The sequence below is a fragment of the Narcine bancroftii genome, chromosome 6, assembly GCF_036971445.1.
Source record: "Narcine bancroftii isolate sNarBan1 chromosome 6, sNarBan1.hap1, whole genome shotgun sequence".
NCBI lineage: Eukaryota > Metazoa > Chordata > Chondrichthyes > Torpediniformes > Narcinidae > Narcine > Narcine bancroftii.
Window position 1 is genome coordinate 189,301,776 of NC_091474.1, and position 19,148 is coordinate 189,320,923.

Consider the following 19,148-nt stretch of genomic DNA (forward strand, 5'->3'; position numbering starts at 1 on the left):
GTCTTGCAATATTGTTTGCAGAATATGTTTTTAAATAAAACCTGCTTGATCCATCTATCAGGCAGATAGATAATCCATTTGCTAACAATTTTGATACAACTTTATAATTTACATTCAATAAAGATACTGGACAATAAGATGTAGGATTTAACAAGTCTTTATCTTTCTTTGGTATATCTGTAATTATCACTGTTGAAAAAGAATACGGTAAAGAATGGGCTTCCTTGCTTTAGGTCCTCCTTAACCGGAGGTACTTAAAGGTCCTTAAACTTCTTAGAAATTTCAAATGGAAAACCATCTTCTCCCAGAGATTTTCCACTCTGTAATGAACTAAGCACTTCAGTAATTTCTCTTATTGTAAAAGGAGATTCCAAATTTTTCTGATCTTGACATGTCAAGCTAGTTAAATTTATGAGATAAAAATTTAACAATCTTGCCTTCATCTCCAATAAATTCTGATCTGTATAAATCAGAATTTAAAAAAAAACTTTAAAATTATTAATTTCTTTAACTATTGCAAGTCCTTGTCTTTGATCTCTTCCTAACAGCATTAATTATTCTAGAAGATTGTTCAGTTTTTAACTGCCAAGCTAAAACTTTTGAGTTCTTTCTCCTAATTCATAGTATCTTTGCTTAGTTCTATCAATTTTTCAGTCTTAAAAGTATGAATCTTATTAAAATAAAATTTTCTTTATTAATTGCTTTCTTCTCTTATCTGAAGGTTTTTTTTTGTAATACCTTTTCCAAATCCTGTATTTCCTTTTCTAATTGATTAATCTCTTTTGGTATAATCTTTTTTAATTTTCAATGTAAAATTTATTATATGTCCTCTTAAGTATGCCTTTAAGGCATCCCAAACAACAAATTTATTAGAAACAGAATTTGAATTTAATTGTGAAAACTCCTGAATGTTTTCTTTAAAAAAAATCACAAAAATCTATCAATTTTTAAAATTTAATCACCATCTATAAACCATTTGTTCCTTTTCCAAAAATAAACACGACATTAAAAGTGGCGAATGATCAGATAAAATTCTGGCTGAAATTAAAAATAAATCTATCCTAGAATAAGAATCATATCTATGTGAAAAAAATAATCCCTTTCTTTAGGGTTTAATCTTCTCCAAATATCTATTAAATTCAAATCTTTAATAACATTGAAAATTGCCTTAACTGCTTTAGTTTGAGTAACTGATTTGGTAGTTTTATCCAAAATTGGATCCAAACAACAATTAAAATTCCCCTTCTCCCAATATTTTTGATCAGTCTCAGCTAAATGCATCTCTAATAAACCCTTCATCATCTATAGTTGGTGCATAAATATTCATCAAATTCCAATCTTGAGAATAAATTTGACAATCTACTAATTCAAATCTCCCCACAAGGTCAATAATCACTATGAATTTTAATAGCTAACATTGTTTTTAATAAAATTGCTACACCCCTTGCTTTAGAGTTAAAAGTAGAAGCTACCACATGTCCAACCCAATCTCTTTTTAATTTCTGATGTTCTTTATCAGGCAAATGAATTTTCTGTGAAAAAGCAGTATCAACTCTAATTTTCTTCAAATAACTCTCTTCCTTTTTATCATAATTATTAAGCCTATTAACATAACATAAAATTCAAAGTTTTACTATTTGCCATCATACATTTTTTGAATTTAATACAACTCCCCTCTGCGGCTCCCACATTCTAAAATCATTAAGTATTTCTGGCATCTCCATCAAGAAAAATAAAGGAAATATAGAAAAAAAGAGAAAAATTAAATAAAAAAAAACAAAAATACTGTAAAAAAAAAACAGTATTACCGCCCTCAATTGTGCGGGAAGTTAGGGAAGGAGAAGAAAAAAAACCCATCTCTCCTAAGGAGAATTCCCCCACCCCCCAGATAGTCTTCATCATCTTTAAATAGTGGCGACAGCTTCAAGATCCTTGTTAACTTGATCGTCATCATCAAGACGAGCAATCTCCTGCTGCATCTCCTTATCTAGCATTTGTTTCTTCTCAAATTGTGGTATGACTACTGTTACTAAATCAATCTGTTGATCCATTTTATTATTTGGAAGAGAATTGGCAAATTCTAAAGCTTCCAGCTCATTGTTGAAAGAATTTTGCCTGATTATTCCCCACGTTTACACTAAGATCCACATAGAATAATACTTTTTGGTCAGCCACAATCAAAGGGCCATGAAATTGATGAGATTTCTGGACCACTACTCTCAAAATAATCTCATCTTGATAACGAAGATATCCGATCAAAACTGAGCACGACAGTTGACCCAACATCAGTTTCCTTCTAAGCGCTTTATGTACTCTATCCAATTCAAGACCATTTAGAAAATTTTCAGGTCCCAAGGTCTCCGGCATTAATTTAAAAAAACATTGCACTGCATTATGACTTTCAAAACCTTCTGGTAATCCAACAATCTTCACATTATTTCTTTGTCTATGATTCTCTAAAGTATCAATTTTTTGTAAAGGTTTTTTTTCCAATATTAGGGAGCTGGGGAGAAATTTTCCCAAATTTTTTCCTGAAATTGGCCACAAGGTTTTTCTTTGGTTCTTCATCTCCCCCAGGAGCCACTACCTGCATAGTAGGCAGAAAGTGATGATCTGGTGGCAATATAGAGGGAAGGCAATAGAGAGGAAGGGTGTGGGAGTCCAGCGCAGGGGAATGGTCCTCTTGTAGGATATGGATTGTTAAGGAAGTCATTAATTTTCCCAACAACTACAAATGTTTGAAGTTTATCTAGCTGATGCTCCTGACAAGCCATGTTAAGGCTTTGGAGCAGGAGTTGGATAAACGCCAGAACATTCCAGAGGTAGAAGTTGTGATAGGAATTTCTAGGATACTATTATATCTAGGAGACAGGAAGAGGTAGACGGATGTAAAAGTTAAAACCTTGTGTTTTTGATTCTTAGTTAATTTTATGCCCATCTCTTTAAAAAGTAGCATTGTTTGTCGAGTTACCATAGTGACTATGACATAATATCCAGGCAGACTAAGAGCTTGCATCTCATTCTTCGATAAATCATGAAGGAGATGCAAGCTCAAGATAATTAGTCTTATTTCTTCTTGTACATTTCTTTGAAGTTGAATATTGTTGTGTCTTTAAATATAGCTGAATGCTTTGTTTATTCATTGTTATGAAAATCTTCACGCAAAGTTATGCAAAATATTTATCCATTTTATCAACAAATTAAAGCTGCATAAAGTTTTATCTACAAAGATTGGTTTATTGGATTCATATGGTAGCAATTTGGAATATCGTCCTTGCGTTTCCTTGAAAATGACACATTTTGAAATTAGGATATATTAGAGCCTGGAAAGTGTTGTCAATATTTTGATCCAAAGAAAATTATAATTGAGAACTTTGTTTGGAAGAAAGGCTCAAAATTTGTCTGAAAGAACTCAATTTGATTTAAAAGCAAGAAGCATTTAAGCTTTAACAAGAAGTCCAATTTTCTGTGAGATTCTGTGAGAGTTTGTCTGTGATTGCGTGGTTTTAAAATGGAGGCAAAGACTGGAAGACACTGATGACCTTGGAAAGAGAAGATACAACTCTGGTTTGCAGAATATGGCAGGAAGCCCAGAAGAATTTGTTCTGAAAAGTTACAAAACCTGATAAGCCAGGTTCAACCAAGAAGCAATCCTCTTAAAGGGACCACACAATATACAAATTTGTTTACAGTTTCCAGGAATCAGGATAAGCAAGGAAGAACCCAAGTTGGATAAGAAGTCTCATCGGGCTAAAGACCTCGAGCAAACAGCTCTTCTCATAGAACAATTTGGTTGTGAGTTGAGCCAGAAAGGTAGACAGACAACGCTTGGCAGGAGATTGGAGCCAGCCACCAAAAAAATGAAGCGGCTTCAACTATTAAGCAAGAAGAGGATACAATCAAGGCACTGCAGGCTTCATTAGCTGACTTAAAAGGTTAGTAGAACTGGAACAGATGAATGTATGTTGCAAAGCCCCACTGGTGCTGTACCAAGTGAAATGCAGAAGACAGAGACTCAGTGGTATCTGAAAGTTCAGATGTGAATCCTAATGATAGTATTTCCATGGTTATTAGCGCAGGAAGATCTTTAAAGTCTTCAAAGGCATTGAGTGCAAGTACAGCTTCGTGTGCTTCAAGCATATCAGCTATGCATGCTAAAGCGCAAGCAGGCTTGGCTAGTATCTGTGCACAACATGAGTGGTTTGAGAAAAGATGTGCTTTAGAAGATATGGAAGCGGAAATGAAGAATCAGCAAGAAGAACAAAATATATTATTGAAGCTAGAAAAGAAAAGACTAGAGCTTGAGGAACAATATGCTATGAATATGGCCAAATTCAAAGAATTAGCTCAGGCTTCTATCAGATTTATCATTCAGAGTGAAACCCTAAAGGGCTAGCACCCAACATTCCAGCAGATCAATGGGTACCGCAGCCATAAGAAATGAGTATACTTAAGCATGGAGCCACAGGTAGCACTGCTAGTGCGCAAATGACAATGACCAATCCTATGGAAAGAGCTAGCGACATTCAATCTCTTCCGAGTGCACAATATATGAATCTTCCCAAAAAGAGAGTATTTCAAAAAAGTTCAATCATGCGAGTTGATCATATTCAACCATTGGTGTCTCTTTGTGTTGCTGAAGAACCAGCGACAAGTCAAGGATCTCCACCAATGCCATCACTTACATACCAAGGATACCCATCAATTCATCACATACAACTCAAGGTCCTACATTTATGGCACCAGTTCAAGTTACATATGCTCCATTCATAAGAAGACAACCAGTCACAAGCCACGGTGGACAAGACAATGTATCACTCATAGCAAAACAAAATGAAATTTCTGCTATGTTAGCGGAGCAACAAGGTTCAAATGTTTACCCAAGAAGGAAATTTCAGTTTACCATGGAAATCCATTACAATATCTGATGTTCATGAAATCCTTTGAACATCACATTGAAAGTAATACTAAAAATGGTAAAGATCATTTGTATTACCTGGAACAGTATACTGGAGGACAGGTGAAGGAGTTAGTCAAAAGTTGCCAATATATGAATCCAGAACAAGGTTTTACAAAGGTAAAAGAATTATTGCGTCATCATTATGGCAATGAACATAAAAATCATAAGGGCCCACATAGATAAAATTCTTTCTGGTCATCGATAAAATCAGAGGTCACAAAGGCTTTACAAGCATTGCATTCTTTCTGAGAGGATGTTGTAAAACAATGGGAAGTCATGTACATTTGCAAGAGCTGAATTTGCTTGCTAATTTGTCGATTGTTTAAATAAATTGCCTTATAAGCTCAAAGATTTATGGAGAACCAAAATTACAGAGCTTAAGATTCATCCTGGAAGGGACGCCACTTTTGAAGATGTTGTACAATTCTTGAAATGACATGTACATGCCAAGAATTTACCAGTATATGGAAATATTAAGGATACTTCAAAAGTTCCTAAAGATGTAAAGAAGTCTAAATCATCAGCTCAACAGAAACCAAAGAACCTTCGTTACTGCTGTGTCAGATGAAAGAACAAATAAACAAAGAAAAAAGATCAGACTTTTTAGGAAAGCTGTTTGTATTGCAAAGATAAGCATCCTTTAGAAAGATGTTCACAATTGGAGAAAAAGTCGTATGACGAGAAATTAACCTTTTTAAAGAACAATTGAATAAGCTTCAGTTACTTGTGTAAAGGACACATCAGCAAATTTGTAATAAGCGACTCAGTTGTGATATATATAGTTTAAAGCATCCCAAGTTACTCCATACTCAACAAAGTAAAGTTGAAAAGGATATCAAACAATCTGAAGCCAAGACTAGAGAGACAGTCAGAAAGGATGCTTCAGTTTAGTTTCAGACAAACAGTCTTACTGGGACCAGTGTCAAAGTCTCTCAATAGTTCCTGTGCAGGTTAAAGCTAAAAAAGAAAGCTTCATACTGAAGACCTATGCATTTCTTGATCCAGGAAGTACCGCCTCATTTTATACTGTTGAATTGATGAATAAACTTAATCTTCATGGTAAAAGATCACAGATTTTGTTGAAGACAATGAATGATGAAAAGAACATTGAAACTAATATAGTTTCAGGTTTACAGATTGTTGGAATGAATAGCAATGAATTTTGTGATCTTCCAAATGTATTTACTCAGAAGACTATGCTTGTGAATAAAGAGAATATTTCCTATCAGGATGATATCAAACAGTGGGATCATCTAAGACATTAGGTTACCCAAGATTGATGCCAATATCGAGATGTTAATTGGATTAGATGTACCAAAAGCTCTCGAATCTCTAAAAGTAATAAGGAGTGAAAATTATGGTCTTTATGCCGTGAAAACATTGCGTGGATGGACAATTAGGAAGAAAAATGAATAATGATTAAGAAACATTGAATGTAAGTATCAACAGAATTTCAGTTGTCAAACTTAATGATCTGTGGGAACAATAGTTTAAAATTGATTTCCCTAAATGTCTCACAGATATTCAAGGAGGACAAGCAGTTTCTGTATTTGGTTTCAAATTCTGTTACACATGTTGATGGTCATTACTGTAGAGCATTACCTTTGAAGAAGAGAAATCTGTAGGCCAGATAATAAAATAATTGCAGAACAATGTATGCTGAATTTGAAAATTCAAGACAAATTCTTCCTTTCATTTGGAATATACCTATGTCATGTTGGACATGATTACCAATGGTTATGTAAAAAAGGAATCTGAAGATATGTTGGAATGTAAAAATGGTAGAAAATGGTATTTACCTCATCATGGAGTTATACATCCACAAAAGGAGAAACTACGTGTAGTATTTGAAGTATCATTTCAAGGAGTTTCATTGAATTCTCAATGTTTACAAGGTCCAGACTTAACCAGTACTTTAATAGGTGTTTTGATAAGATTTTGTAAAGAGCCTATTGTAATTGCTGCAAATATTGAAGCGATGTTTCAAGTAAAAGTACTATCAGAAGATCATGATTTTCTACAATTATTATGGTGGCCTAATGGCGATTACAGTAAAGATATGATTGAATACAGAATGACAGTTCACTTATTTGGAGCAACTTCATCACCTAGTTGTGCAAATTTTGCTCTCAGGAAATGTGCTGAAGATAATGAAGAGCAATTTAGTTCTCAATATATAACCATCATCAGAAATAATTTCTATGTTGATGATTGTCTCACTTCAGTAGTTTCAGAAAAATAAGCAATAAATATTTATCATGAGTTAAAAGATCTGTAATAAAAGAGGTTTCTTCTTTACAAAATGGATTAGCAACAGTCAAGATGTGTTGGCTGTTATTCCTGAGGCAGAACGAGCAAAGGAGATAAAACATCTCGACTTGGATTGTGATGTTCTACCTGTTGAAAGAATTCTAGGGGTGTAATAGTGTGTTCAACCCAATGTTTCAAATTCAAAATTGTCTTGAAAGAACAGCCTTTAACAAGAAGAGGTGTTCTTTTAATCGTAAGCTCAATATATGGCCCTTTGGGAATATTGGCACCAGTAGTAGTAATAGCCAAGAAACTTCTGTAAGTATTGTGCAGAAGAAAATTTGGATGGGATGAAACCATACCAGATTCCATTTCACAAGATTGGATAAATTGGATTGAGAGTCTTAAAATGTTATAAAGTTTTGAAGTCAACAGATGCTTTAAATCAACAGACTTTAAAATTGCTAATTTGCTCAGTTGCACCGTTTTGCTGATGCAAGCGAAGGTGGTTTTGGTACTATCAGTTATTTAGTACTGCGCATCAACCAAGAGCGAGTACATTGTGGATTTGTAATGGAGCCAGAGTGGCTCCATTAAAACCAGTCACCAGACCTTGAATGGAATTTCAGAAAGACGCAGCTGGAAACAAGTGCAATTTATTGAGGATTTATTTTGGAAAAGATGGATTAAAGAATATCTTTCATTATTACAAGAAAGACAAAAATGGTCTAAAACTAAATGCAATTTTGTACGCAGAGACATTGTAATTATCATGGAAGATTCTGCACCAAGAAATTCTTGGTTGCTGGGGAAAATTGTGGATACAATTCAGCAAGTGTGGATTAAAATCAAGACTGGTTACTTAAAATCGACCATTATTAAAATCTGTCCTTTAAAAGAAGCAGAAAGTTTCATTTCTAATCTTATGCTTACCATATTTACTTTTATATCTGTAATAGTAATTATATTAGTAATCAATGTCTATTAAAATAATTAGGGGCTGGAATGTCAAGGTGAAAACCTTGTACTTTTGATTCTTAGTTGATTTTGTGCCTATCTCTTTAAGAATGAGTATTGTTTGTAGTGTTACCATAGTGACTATGACGCAATGTTTCATAATATTCAGGCAGACTAAAAGCTTGCATCTCATTCTTCGAGGAACAGTGAAGGAGATGCAAGCTCGAGATCATTTTCTTTGAATTAGTCTTATTTTGTCTCATTTCTTCTTGTATGTTTCTTTGAAGTTGAATATTGTTGTCTTTAAATATAGCCAAATGCTTTGTTTATTCATAGTTATGAAAATCTTAATGCAAAGTTATGCAAAATGTTTATCTGTTTTATCAACAAGTTAAAGCTATATAAAGCTGCAACTACAAAGTTTGGTTTACTGGATGTGATAGTACAGATTCTATCACCAATGTGTATATGTACATATGTACAGATGGTAGTGTAGGATGACTGTGATTGGCTTAGAGTGTAGCCACACCTCCTGGCAGGTCTTAAAGGATTGCTCCTAGCCAGACCAGGTCATTCTGGACTGGTCAACCTACTTGTGATATGCTCCAGTCTTTTAGTTAATAAAAGCCTTGGTTTGGATCAACAAGTCTTTGGTTCTTTCAACACACATTGTACTGGATTAACAAGATAGTAATTCGGAATATCATCCTTACGGTTCCTTGAAGATGACATGTTTTGAAACTAGGATATATTAGAACCTGGAAAATGTCATCTATAACAGGTTACAGTTAGGAGAGGGAGAGGAAACAGGCAGGCAGAGCAGGCTCCCCCTGGTGGGCATCTCCCTGGAAAACAAGTACACCGCTTTGGATACTGTTGAGGGGGGTGACCTACCAGGTATAACCCATGACAATCAGGTCTTTGGCACAGAGTCTGGTGCTGTAGCTAAGAAGGGAAGGGGGATGAAGAGCCGAGCTGTAGTGATAGGGGATTCCATAGTAGGAAGATGAAAGGTTATGCAGAGGAGATCATGAATCCCCGATAGTATGCTGCCTCCCTGGTGCCAGGGTCCGGGATATTTCAGATCAAGTTCACAACATCCTTAGGTGGGAGGGTGATCAGCCAGATGTTGTGGTCCATGTAGGGATCAATGACATAGGTAGGAAAAGTGAGGAGGTCCTGCAAAGAGAGTTCAGGGAGTTAGGTGCTAGGATGAAGACTTCCAAGGTAGTGATTCATGTGCTAGAGAGGTTAGAAATAGGAGGATAAGGCAGCTTTACATGTGGCTGGGGACATGGTGTACTAGGGAGGGCTTGATCTGTACCAATGGGACAGATTGCATCTGAACTGGAAGGGGATTAATATACTTGCAGGTAGATCTTTGTTAGTCTTTCTCCGATAGGTTTAAACTAGATTTGCAGGGGGAGGAGAAGCAGAATTTCAGAGCAGTTAGTGAGAAGGAGGAAGACAAAAGTCGTGCAAGAACTGCATGTGTAGACAGCAATCAAAGGTTTGTACATGATAGGAATTTTCTCAGGTATAAGTATTGTTGGAAAGATTGATAATCTTAGGGCATGGACTGACACGTAGGATTATAACATTATTGCTATTAGTGAGACTAGGTGAATATTTTGGGTCCAATGACCATAATATAATTAGCTTCAAATTAATTATGGAAAAGGATAAGTATGGTCCTCAAGCTGAGATTCTAAACTGGAGGAAGACAAATTTTATGGAAATGAGAAAAGGATCCAGGAAGAGAGGATTGGGATAGGTTATTTTCTGGTATGTTAAGTAAGTGGATGGTCTTCAAAGGCAAAATTTTGAAAGGGCAGTGTTTGCATGTTCCTGTTAGGATTAAAGGCAAAGTTATCAGGCAGTAGGAAAACCCTGTTTTCAACTGATATTGGCAATATGGTTAAGAAGAAGAGTGAGGAGTACAGCAAGTATAGCAATAAGGAGCTAATGGGGTATTTGAAGAGTACAGAAAATGCAAGAAAGTACTCAAGAAGGAAATCAGGAAGGGATTTGATAGAAGTATTTAAGATTATTTAAGATTATGAAAGGGATAGACAGAATGGATGTGGATAGACTATTTCCGTTAAGAGGAGGAAAGTTTAAAACAAGAGGACATGAGTTAAGAATTAAGGGGCAGAGGTTTAGAGGTAACATGAGGGGGAACTTCTTTACTCAGAGAGTGGTAGCTGTGTGGAATGATCTTCCGGGAGAAATAGTGGCGGCGGAGTCAATTGTATTATTTAAGAAAAGGTTGGACAGGTATATGGATGAGAAGAAGATGGAGGGTTATGGGCATTGTGCAGGGAGGTGGGATTAGAAAGGGGTGTTTGGTTCGGTGCGGACTAGAAGGGCCTAATGGCCTGTTTCCGTGCTGTAATTGTTATGTTATGTTAAAAAGACATGAGGTTGCATTGGCAGATAATGTGAAGGTAAAACTGAAGGGTTTCAATAAGTATATTAAGAGTAAAAAGATAGTAAGGGATAAGATCAACTATGTAGTAAGATCAACTATGTGTGGAACCTCATGAAATGGGGGAGATCTTAAAACTTTTTTAAAAATCAGTATTTACTTAGGAAACTGGCATAGAGCATAAAGGAAGGAAGGGAAACCAACAGAAGTCCTATGAAATGTATGGAGATTAAAGAGGAGGAGGTGCTTGCTGCCTTACAGCGAATAAAGGTAAATAAATCCCCTGGGCCAGATATGATATTCCCTTGGACTTTGAGGAAGATTAGTGTAGAAATTTCAGGGTCCTGGCTGAAATATTCAAAGATGCCAGAGGATTGGAGGGTACTCATCTTGTCATGTTATTTAAAAAAGGCTCCAAAAATAAACCAGGTAATTATAGGCTGGTGAGCCGGATGTCAGTTGTAGGTAAATTATTGGAAGGACTTCTGAAAGATATATAGGTATTTGGACAGCCATGGGCTGATTAAGGACAGTCAACATGGCTTTGTGCATGGTAGGTCGTGTTTAACAAATTTTGTAGTTTTCCAAGGAGGTTACCAAGAAGGTATATGTAGATGTTAGAAAAGCCAGAGTCCCACATGGGAGGTTAGTTCAGAAGGTTATGACACTAGGTATTCAAGGAGAGATTGTAAACCAGATTCAAAATTGGCTGTGCGGGTGAAAAGAGTGGTAGTGGATGGTTGCTTCTCAGACTGGAGGCCTGTGACTAGGGGCGTGCCTCAGGGATCTGTGTTGGGACCACTGTTGTTTGTTGTCTATACCAATGATCTGGATGATAATATGGTAAATTGGATCAGCAAATTTGCTGATGACACAAAGTTAAGAGCCATTGTGGACATCAAGGAAGATTTTCAAAGCTTGCAGAGGGATCTGGACCAACTGGAGAATGGGACAAAAAATGGCACATGGAGTTAATGTAGACAAGTGTGAGGTGATGCATTTTGGAAAGGAAAACCAAGGTAGAACATCTACAGTAAATGATAGGGCACTGAGGAGTGCGGAGGAGCAAAAAGATCTGGGAATACAGTTACATTGCTCCCTGCATGTGGACAAGTATTTTGGCACCTTAGCCTCTATAAATAAAAGTATTGAGTATAGGAGTTGGGACGTTACATTAAAGTTGTATAAGACATTGGAGAGGCCAAATTTGGAATATTGTGTGCAGTTCTGGACACTTAACTACAGGAAGGGTATCAATAAGATTGAAAGAATGCAGAGAAGATTTACTAGGATGTTGCTGGGTCTTCAGGAGTTAAATTACAAGGAAAAAAAACAGGTTAGGACTTTATTCCTTGGGGTGAAGAAGAATGAGGGGAGATTTGATAGAGGTTTACAAAATTATGAGAGGTATAGACAGAGTGGATGCAAGTAAGCTCTTTCTACTTAGATTGGGGAAGATAAATACGAGAGGTCATAGTTTTAAGCTGAAAGGGGAAAGGTTTAGGGGTAACATTAGGGGAAAATTCTTCACTCAGAGAATGGTGGTAGTGTGGAGAGCTGCCATCTGATATGGTGAATGCAAGCCTGATCTTAAGTTTTAAGGATAAATTGGTTAGTTACATGAATGGGTGAGGTTTGAAAGGTTATAGAATGGGAGCAGGCCAATGGCAGAATAATGGTCAGCACAGACTAGATGGGCCAAATGGCCTGTTTTCTGTGTTCTATGGTTCTACAGAGTTAATCTATTTGTTTTGTTCTTTAACAGACTATGAAATATATTAAAAATAACATCATCAAATTGGAAATGGGAGGGGTAGGGTCCCATGAGGAGTAGTGATTGTATAGTTAAAGCTTACAATTAAATCACTCATCATTTGTTAATGGTAAAGCCTGCTCCACTCATCTTGTCCTGCACCTAATAAATGTTAATTAAATGTAAAGAGCCACATTAAGATTGTGGCTGAATAAATAACTCACTTTTCAAAATAATCCCCATATCCCTTGATTCCTCTGTGGTCCAAAAATCTATCTCTATTCCATGTCTACTCAATGACTTCCTCTCACAATGCCATAGTGAATTGAAAGGATTCCCAACCTCACGTTATTCCTTCATATTTCAGTAGAAAGTGGTCATATCCTGATCTTGTCCCATTTCTATCCTATCCCATCAGTGAGGAAATTCCATACATTAAACTTTATCCAGTTGGTGGTTTTCTATTTCATCTTGCATGTTCCTCGATCAGCCTGAAGCATGAAATTCAGTAACATAAATGCAAAATACTGTAGATGCTGAGGAGTTTTAATAAAAACAGGAAAATGCTGTCAATGTTTGGCATATCAGGCACATTTGACTTTGAAATATCAGAGGCCTGCTGAACATTTCCAGTATTTTAGTTTTGTTTTGTTTCAGAAGCAAAACTATTTAGATTCAGCTGATCTCCAATATTCTAGCAATTTAAACCCTCCATCCATCTAGTCAGTTTACAGACCAGAAAACTCAACCCTTCTCAGAGAAATCAAAACAGACTGAACATTGTTCTGCTCAGGATTCATTCAATTTTAATCCAGAACCAAGGGCATATTCATTTTGATTAAACCCATCACATCACGAATGCATATATTTCAATTCTTGAAACTCAAGTTACAGGTTTTCACTTGATTGTGTATAAAGTTGACCCAAGCTGAACGTGGTGAAAGAGGAGACAACTAACACCAAACAAAACATTAATTGTAAACAAGATACATAGAAGTTCCTTGGGGAAGCCATTAAGATATTTCAAGTTTGCTCATTGTTTTTAAACAAACTCTTTAAAAGTTAACAGATAATCAGTAGCAAGGGAGAAAACGTTTTGTCAAGATGCACAAGGGTTCAGTTAATTAGTCCATTCATTTCACATGAAATTTAACACCTTAACACAATTCTTCCATCTGAATATTCTTGCTGTTCCAGTATCTCAATACTGTTCTCCACCAAGCTACTGAAGTTAAATATCTGTTATTGACAGACCACTTCTACTCTGCCTACACAGTATGCAGGCTGTCATTTGCCTGAATTTGAAAACAAAATTAACTGCCATTTGAGAATGGTCACATCAGATATGTGGGTCTGAACTTTGAACCAATCAACCAGAAGTTACAATCTTTTCAGGTACGATTCTGGCTGAACTGGCACTTAGCTCGTCATTCTCTGATGAAGAATCAGTCCTCCATCATGCCACAGGGATAAGGAATCTCTCACCCACTAATCCATGATCACTGCAGTCTTTCAGTACATCTGAACTGTACCCAACATTTTAAGTAACACGCACAAAAGAAAAAAAATCCTTGAATCAATGCAAATTTATCAAAAAAATAAACTATAGAAATTATTAGTATAGTATCATTAAACTGGAGATTAAGCTAGCATTCATCCATGACTAATTTATTTTCAGAAAAAGGAAACCTTTGTGCAAAAGTTTCCCTTGTGTTTTTCTACATAATGGTTATCGATTTGTAATCTGTTATCAGAATTTATAAAACCCAAATCAAAATCTCAGTTCTGAAAAAGGGCCCAGACCTGAATCTTTTAGCTGCTTCTTTTGCTGCATCTGTACTTTACTTGTGAAGCATCACCCATAGTTTCAGTTTGAGGTTTCCAGCACCTAGTTTTAATTTTCAAAATTTCAGTTCCGACCTCAACAGCCCTGTTTAAAATGCTGTCGTGTTATTTGTAAATATCTAATAATTTGATCTAAAAACTAGAATAGACAGATAGAAGTAAATATGGGTTTAACCATACCTGACTTCATCTCCAAGTTTAGTTATCTATTGTTTGTTAATTTGCACTCCTCAGCAACACAAGGCACAAGTTGTGAAACTTTAGTGCACAGGTGAGCCCAAAATAAATACTTTCCATCCTGTACGTGGCTGACAAAGGAGATCAAGAGCAGTATCAGGTCTAAAAGAAATAAATATAAGATGGCCAAGCAGAGTGGGAGGTTCGAGGATTGGGAGGCCTTTAAAAACCAACAGAGAGAAACTAAGAAAGTCATTCAGGAGGGGAAAGTGAAGTACGAGGGCAAATTGGCAAGTCATATAAAATGGGATAGCAAAAGTTTCTTCAGATATGTTAAAAGGAAGAAATTGGTTAGGGCCAAAATTGGGCCCTTGAAAACAGAGAAAGGTGAAATTATCAATGGGGACACGGGGATGGCTGAGGAATTTAACAATTACTTTGCATCTGTTTTCATCAAGGAGGATATAGGTTATGATCAGAATAGGGGTAGGGGTCAAGCAATATCTAGGGACTTGGTGAAATTACCAAAGGAAACAGAGAATTTGATGGATATTCAGATCCAGAAGCAGGAGGTTGTGAGCAAATTGTTAGAATTGAGGCCTGACAAGACCCCCTGGGCCTGATGGGCTGCATCCCAGAGTGCTTAGAGAGGTTGCTCTGGAAATTGTGGAAGCACTAGTTGACATTTTCCAAAGTTCTTTAGATTCAGGGGAAGTGCCTGCAGACTGGAGAGTGGCTGATGTTGTACCACTTTTTAAGAAGGGAAGGAGAGAGAATAAAGGAAATTATAGACCGGTCAGCCTGACGTCGGTGGTGGGGAAGATATTGGAATCCATCATTAAAGGAGAAATAGCAGAACATTTAGGAAGGAATAATAGTATTGTTGCAAGTCAGCATGGGTTCCTTAAAGGGAAATCTTGCTTGACTAATCTCCAGGAATTTTTCGAGGATGTAACAAGGAGGGTGGACTCAGGAGAGCCAGTGGATGTGGTGTACTTGGACTTTCAGAAAGCCTTCGATAAAATCCCATTCAGGAGGCTAGTTTGCAAAATCAAGGAGCATGGTATCGGGGGTAGGATGCTGTCAGGGATAGATAATTGGTTGAGAAATAGGAAATAGAGGGTTGGGATAAACAGGTCATTTTCTGGATGGCAAGATGTGACAAGTAGGGTCCCGCAGGGGTTGGTGTTGGGCCCTCAGTTGTTTATCATTTATGTAAATAACTTGGATGAGGGGATAAATAACTACATATGCAAATTTGCAGATGACACTTAACTGGGTGGTAGTGTAAAGAGCGAGGAGGATGTCAGGAAATTGCAAGGGGTCTTGGACAGTTTAGGGGAGTGGGCAGAAAGATGGCAGATGAAGTTTAATGTGAGTAAATGCAAGGTTGTCCATTTTGCAGGCAGAAACAATGGAGTTAAGCTAGGGAGTGGGGTAATGCAAAGGGATCTGGGCGTACTTGTTCACCAGTCATTGAAAACTAGCGTGCAGGTTCAGCAAGCGGTGAAGAAGGCGAACGGTATGTTGGCTTTCATAAAGAGGGGATTGGAGTATAGGAGTAGAGAAGCCCTCCTGCAGTTGTACAGGGCCCTTGGTGAGACCTCACCAGGAGTATTGCATCCAGTTCTGGTCCCCATATTTAAGAAAGGACATACTTGCCATAGAGGGAGTGCAGCGCAGATTTACAAGGTTAGTTCTTGGGATAGCAGGATTGTCTTACGCGGATAGTTAGAAAGACTTGGATTATATGCGATGGAGTTTAGAAGGATGAGGGGAGACATGATTGAGGATTATCAAAGGGCTTGACAGGGTGAAATCAGAGTACATGTTCCCAATGATGGGTGAGACTAGGACTAGAGGGCATAGTTTAAGATTACAGGGAAGACTATTTAACACAGAAATGAGGAGAATTTTTTTTACCCAGGGAGTTCTGGGTCTGTGGAATGCATTGCCACAGAGGGTAGTGGGGGCAGATTTGTTGGATAGATTTAAGAGAGAGTTGGTAAGGCTCTTGTGGGCAGGGGAATTAAGGGTTATGGGGATAAGGCTGGGATTGGTTATTGAAAGGGAAAGATCAGCCATGATCCGATAAATGGCAGTGCTGGCTCAAAGGACCAATTGGCCTACTCCAGCACCTACTGTCTATTCACAAAGGTGTGTACTTAATAGGTGGAGGGGTTGACGAGGTGGTGGTGGTGGGAAGGGAGGGGGGAGAGGTGACATTTTATTTCATTTCTACAGAAATAAAGTAGGCACTCAATACAAAAATAACCAGGGTCAAGTTAATTTTATCCCAGGCTGCTATGGGAGGCAAAGGAAGAGATTGCTCAAGGTGTGACAGAGACTTTTAAATCTTTGCTGGCTGCAAGTGAGATACCAGGAAACTGGAGTAAAAGTATATGGCCTTCCCTTTTCGGGAGAAGCTTGATAATTACAGACCCGTGAAACTAACATCAGGCCTGGGGATGTTATTGGAAAACATTCAGAGGAACAGGATTAACAATTGCTTACAAAAACAAGGAATAATCAGAGATCATCAGCATTGTTTTCACAAAATCAGATCGCATCTGACCAATATTGATTTTGAAGAGATTTTAAACAAGAATTTGTGTCGTGGCAACAATGTAAATGAAGTTCAATAAGGCCCACAAAGAAGACGTCCAAAATGGGACTATGGGATCCAAAGCAAGTTTGAACATTTTTTTTAAAATGTAGGTAAATGATTTGGATGTAGATAAAGGAGGCATGATTAGCAAGTTTTGCAAGTCATACCAAGATTGGTGGAGTTGTTGATAGCGTGGAGGGTAGTGTTAGGCTATAGAGTGATAACAATGCTTGGTAAAATGGGTTGAGAAAAAAAGCAGATGGGTTTAATACAGTTAAGTGTAAGGTGATTATGCATTTTCGGAATCTTCAAAGTGATAGTGCAGGTAAATAACAGAGTTTAAGAAGGATTGTTATGCTCCAACTTTATAAAGCATTGGGCAGTCCTCAGCTGAACAACTGAGTGCTCCCTGGACAACACACTATAAGAAAAAAATGTGACAGGGCTAGAGAAGTTGCAAGGAGATTCACCAGGATATTGCTGGAGATGGAGCACTTCAGTTGAGAAGAGAGTCTGGAGAGGCCAAGACAGTTTTCCCTGAAGTTGGGGCGGTTAAGAGGCAAGAGGTGACATGATTGAGGTATATAAAATAATGAGGTGTAGACAGGGGAGACTACTGAAAACTTTTCTCTTGATCAGAAGTAGACAAAACTAGAGGATATAGATTTAGGGTAAAGGGCAAGCGATTCAGCAGGGATCTGAGAAGTGAACTTTTACACCCAGAGAGTTCTGAGTAGCTTGAATAAACAGGCTGAGAAAGTGGTGAAAGCACTTTCTTACAAGGAAATAAAAAATTTTTAAATGTTGTCTTTCTGCCACTTTATAGGCCTGTTGTGAGACCACATGTAGAGTAACACATACAATTTAAGTCCCTTTACTTAAAGGAGGATGTACTTATTTGGAAAATGTGCAGAGAAGGTTCATGGATTGATTCCTGATCCAAACGAGTCATCTTGTGCTGAAAGATTGAGCAGATTATGTTCTTTAGGGTAGATACAGTGACAATGTTTTCCCCAATGAGGGAATCTGGAACAGAGGCATAGTCTCAGAATAAAGGAATGTCAATTTCACGTTGAAATAAGGACAGATTTCTTATATTGGGAGAGCTGAATTTTTTGATAATGTGATATCCCAGAGTGCTGTGGTTGATAAACAAACAAAAAGTAAATTCAGGTACAATGGGGATCAAGTATAAAAATAAAGTTGAGGTCAACAATCAAAGCAGGCAAAATTGTGAAGTGTGGAGCCAACTTAAGAAGCCAAAACCCCTCCCTCCCACCACAATCTTCCTTTCTCCAAGTTTTTGAGTCTCAGGTTAAAACATGAAAGAAATCCCAAGGGATTTACGAGAAAGTAAAATTATTAGCATACACCCGTCCAAGCAATAGACTTTCAAAAGCTCGTCAGGATTTATAAAATGTTACCTTCAGGGCAATGAGCATTTCCAGTCATGTAGAATGATGAGTTAGACAATTTCCAAATGTTAACATTACAGTTGTACAGAATCAACAACAGTTCAGGGCAAAATGGCATTGAATGATCAACTCCTTTCCTCATTAGTTTTGAGGCATGATGAATACTCACAGACAGATGTGAGCCAGCACGTACTCTTGCTACAAATTCTTTTTCCTTTTCTGCAACCTCTCTTTGGATTCTTTGGAAATTAGTTAATGCTGCAGTGAAATCAGCAACCATGCGATCTTTCTGTAATTTCTTTTGTCGCTAGGATAAAAACAGATGCGTTAGAATACAGAAACATTCATTTTACAAATAAATTTTAATTGTACAAAATTCTGGCATCCAAGATTAACACAAGACTGCAAGCCGTAGCCAATGAACACCAAGCCTTTTCTGCCATTGTTTCAGTCAGTATTGTTAAGCATTTTTCACATTAAAATTGTAACCAAGTTGCCATGTATTAGTCGAGGCAAGGATTGCAATCTGGTTTGAGGCTACAGTCTAGGGACTATTTAATGTAGGAATGAAACTCACCTGTTCACTTGTTCCTGCTAATGATCCAAATTCCTTTATGTACTTCTCAGTTTCCTTAGCCAGATGATTGACCAACTGTTTCTTCTGCTGACTAAGATTGAAAGGAAACTCTTCATAATTATCATTGCCCCAAGAATCAGATAGAAATAATGAGAGGTGGAGACAGGGGAGACTACTG

General features: G+C 37.2%; 1 protein-coding gene across 3 annotated transcripts in view; it reads right to left on the bottom strand.

Annotated features, from left to right (window-relative positions):
- LOC138736885 (syntaxin-7-like) overlaps window positions 1-19,148 on the bottom strand; it is a 71,063-nt gene that overhangs the window by 23,283 nt on the left and 28,632 nt on the right. For all 3 annotated transcript variants that reach the window (XM_069887037.1, XM_069887038.1, XM_069887039.1), the window contains 2 exons: window positions 18,971-19,061; window positions 18,563-18,700 (listed from right to left, as the gene is read on the bottom strand). In XM_069887037.1, coding sequence (XP_069743138.1) covers window positions 18,563-18,700; window positions 18,971-19,061 — 229 coding nt within the window. The remainder of the gene's footprint in view (window positions 1-18,562; window positions 18,701-18,970; window positions 19,062-19,148) is intronic.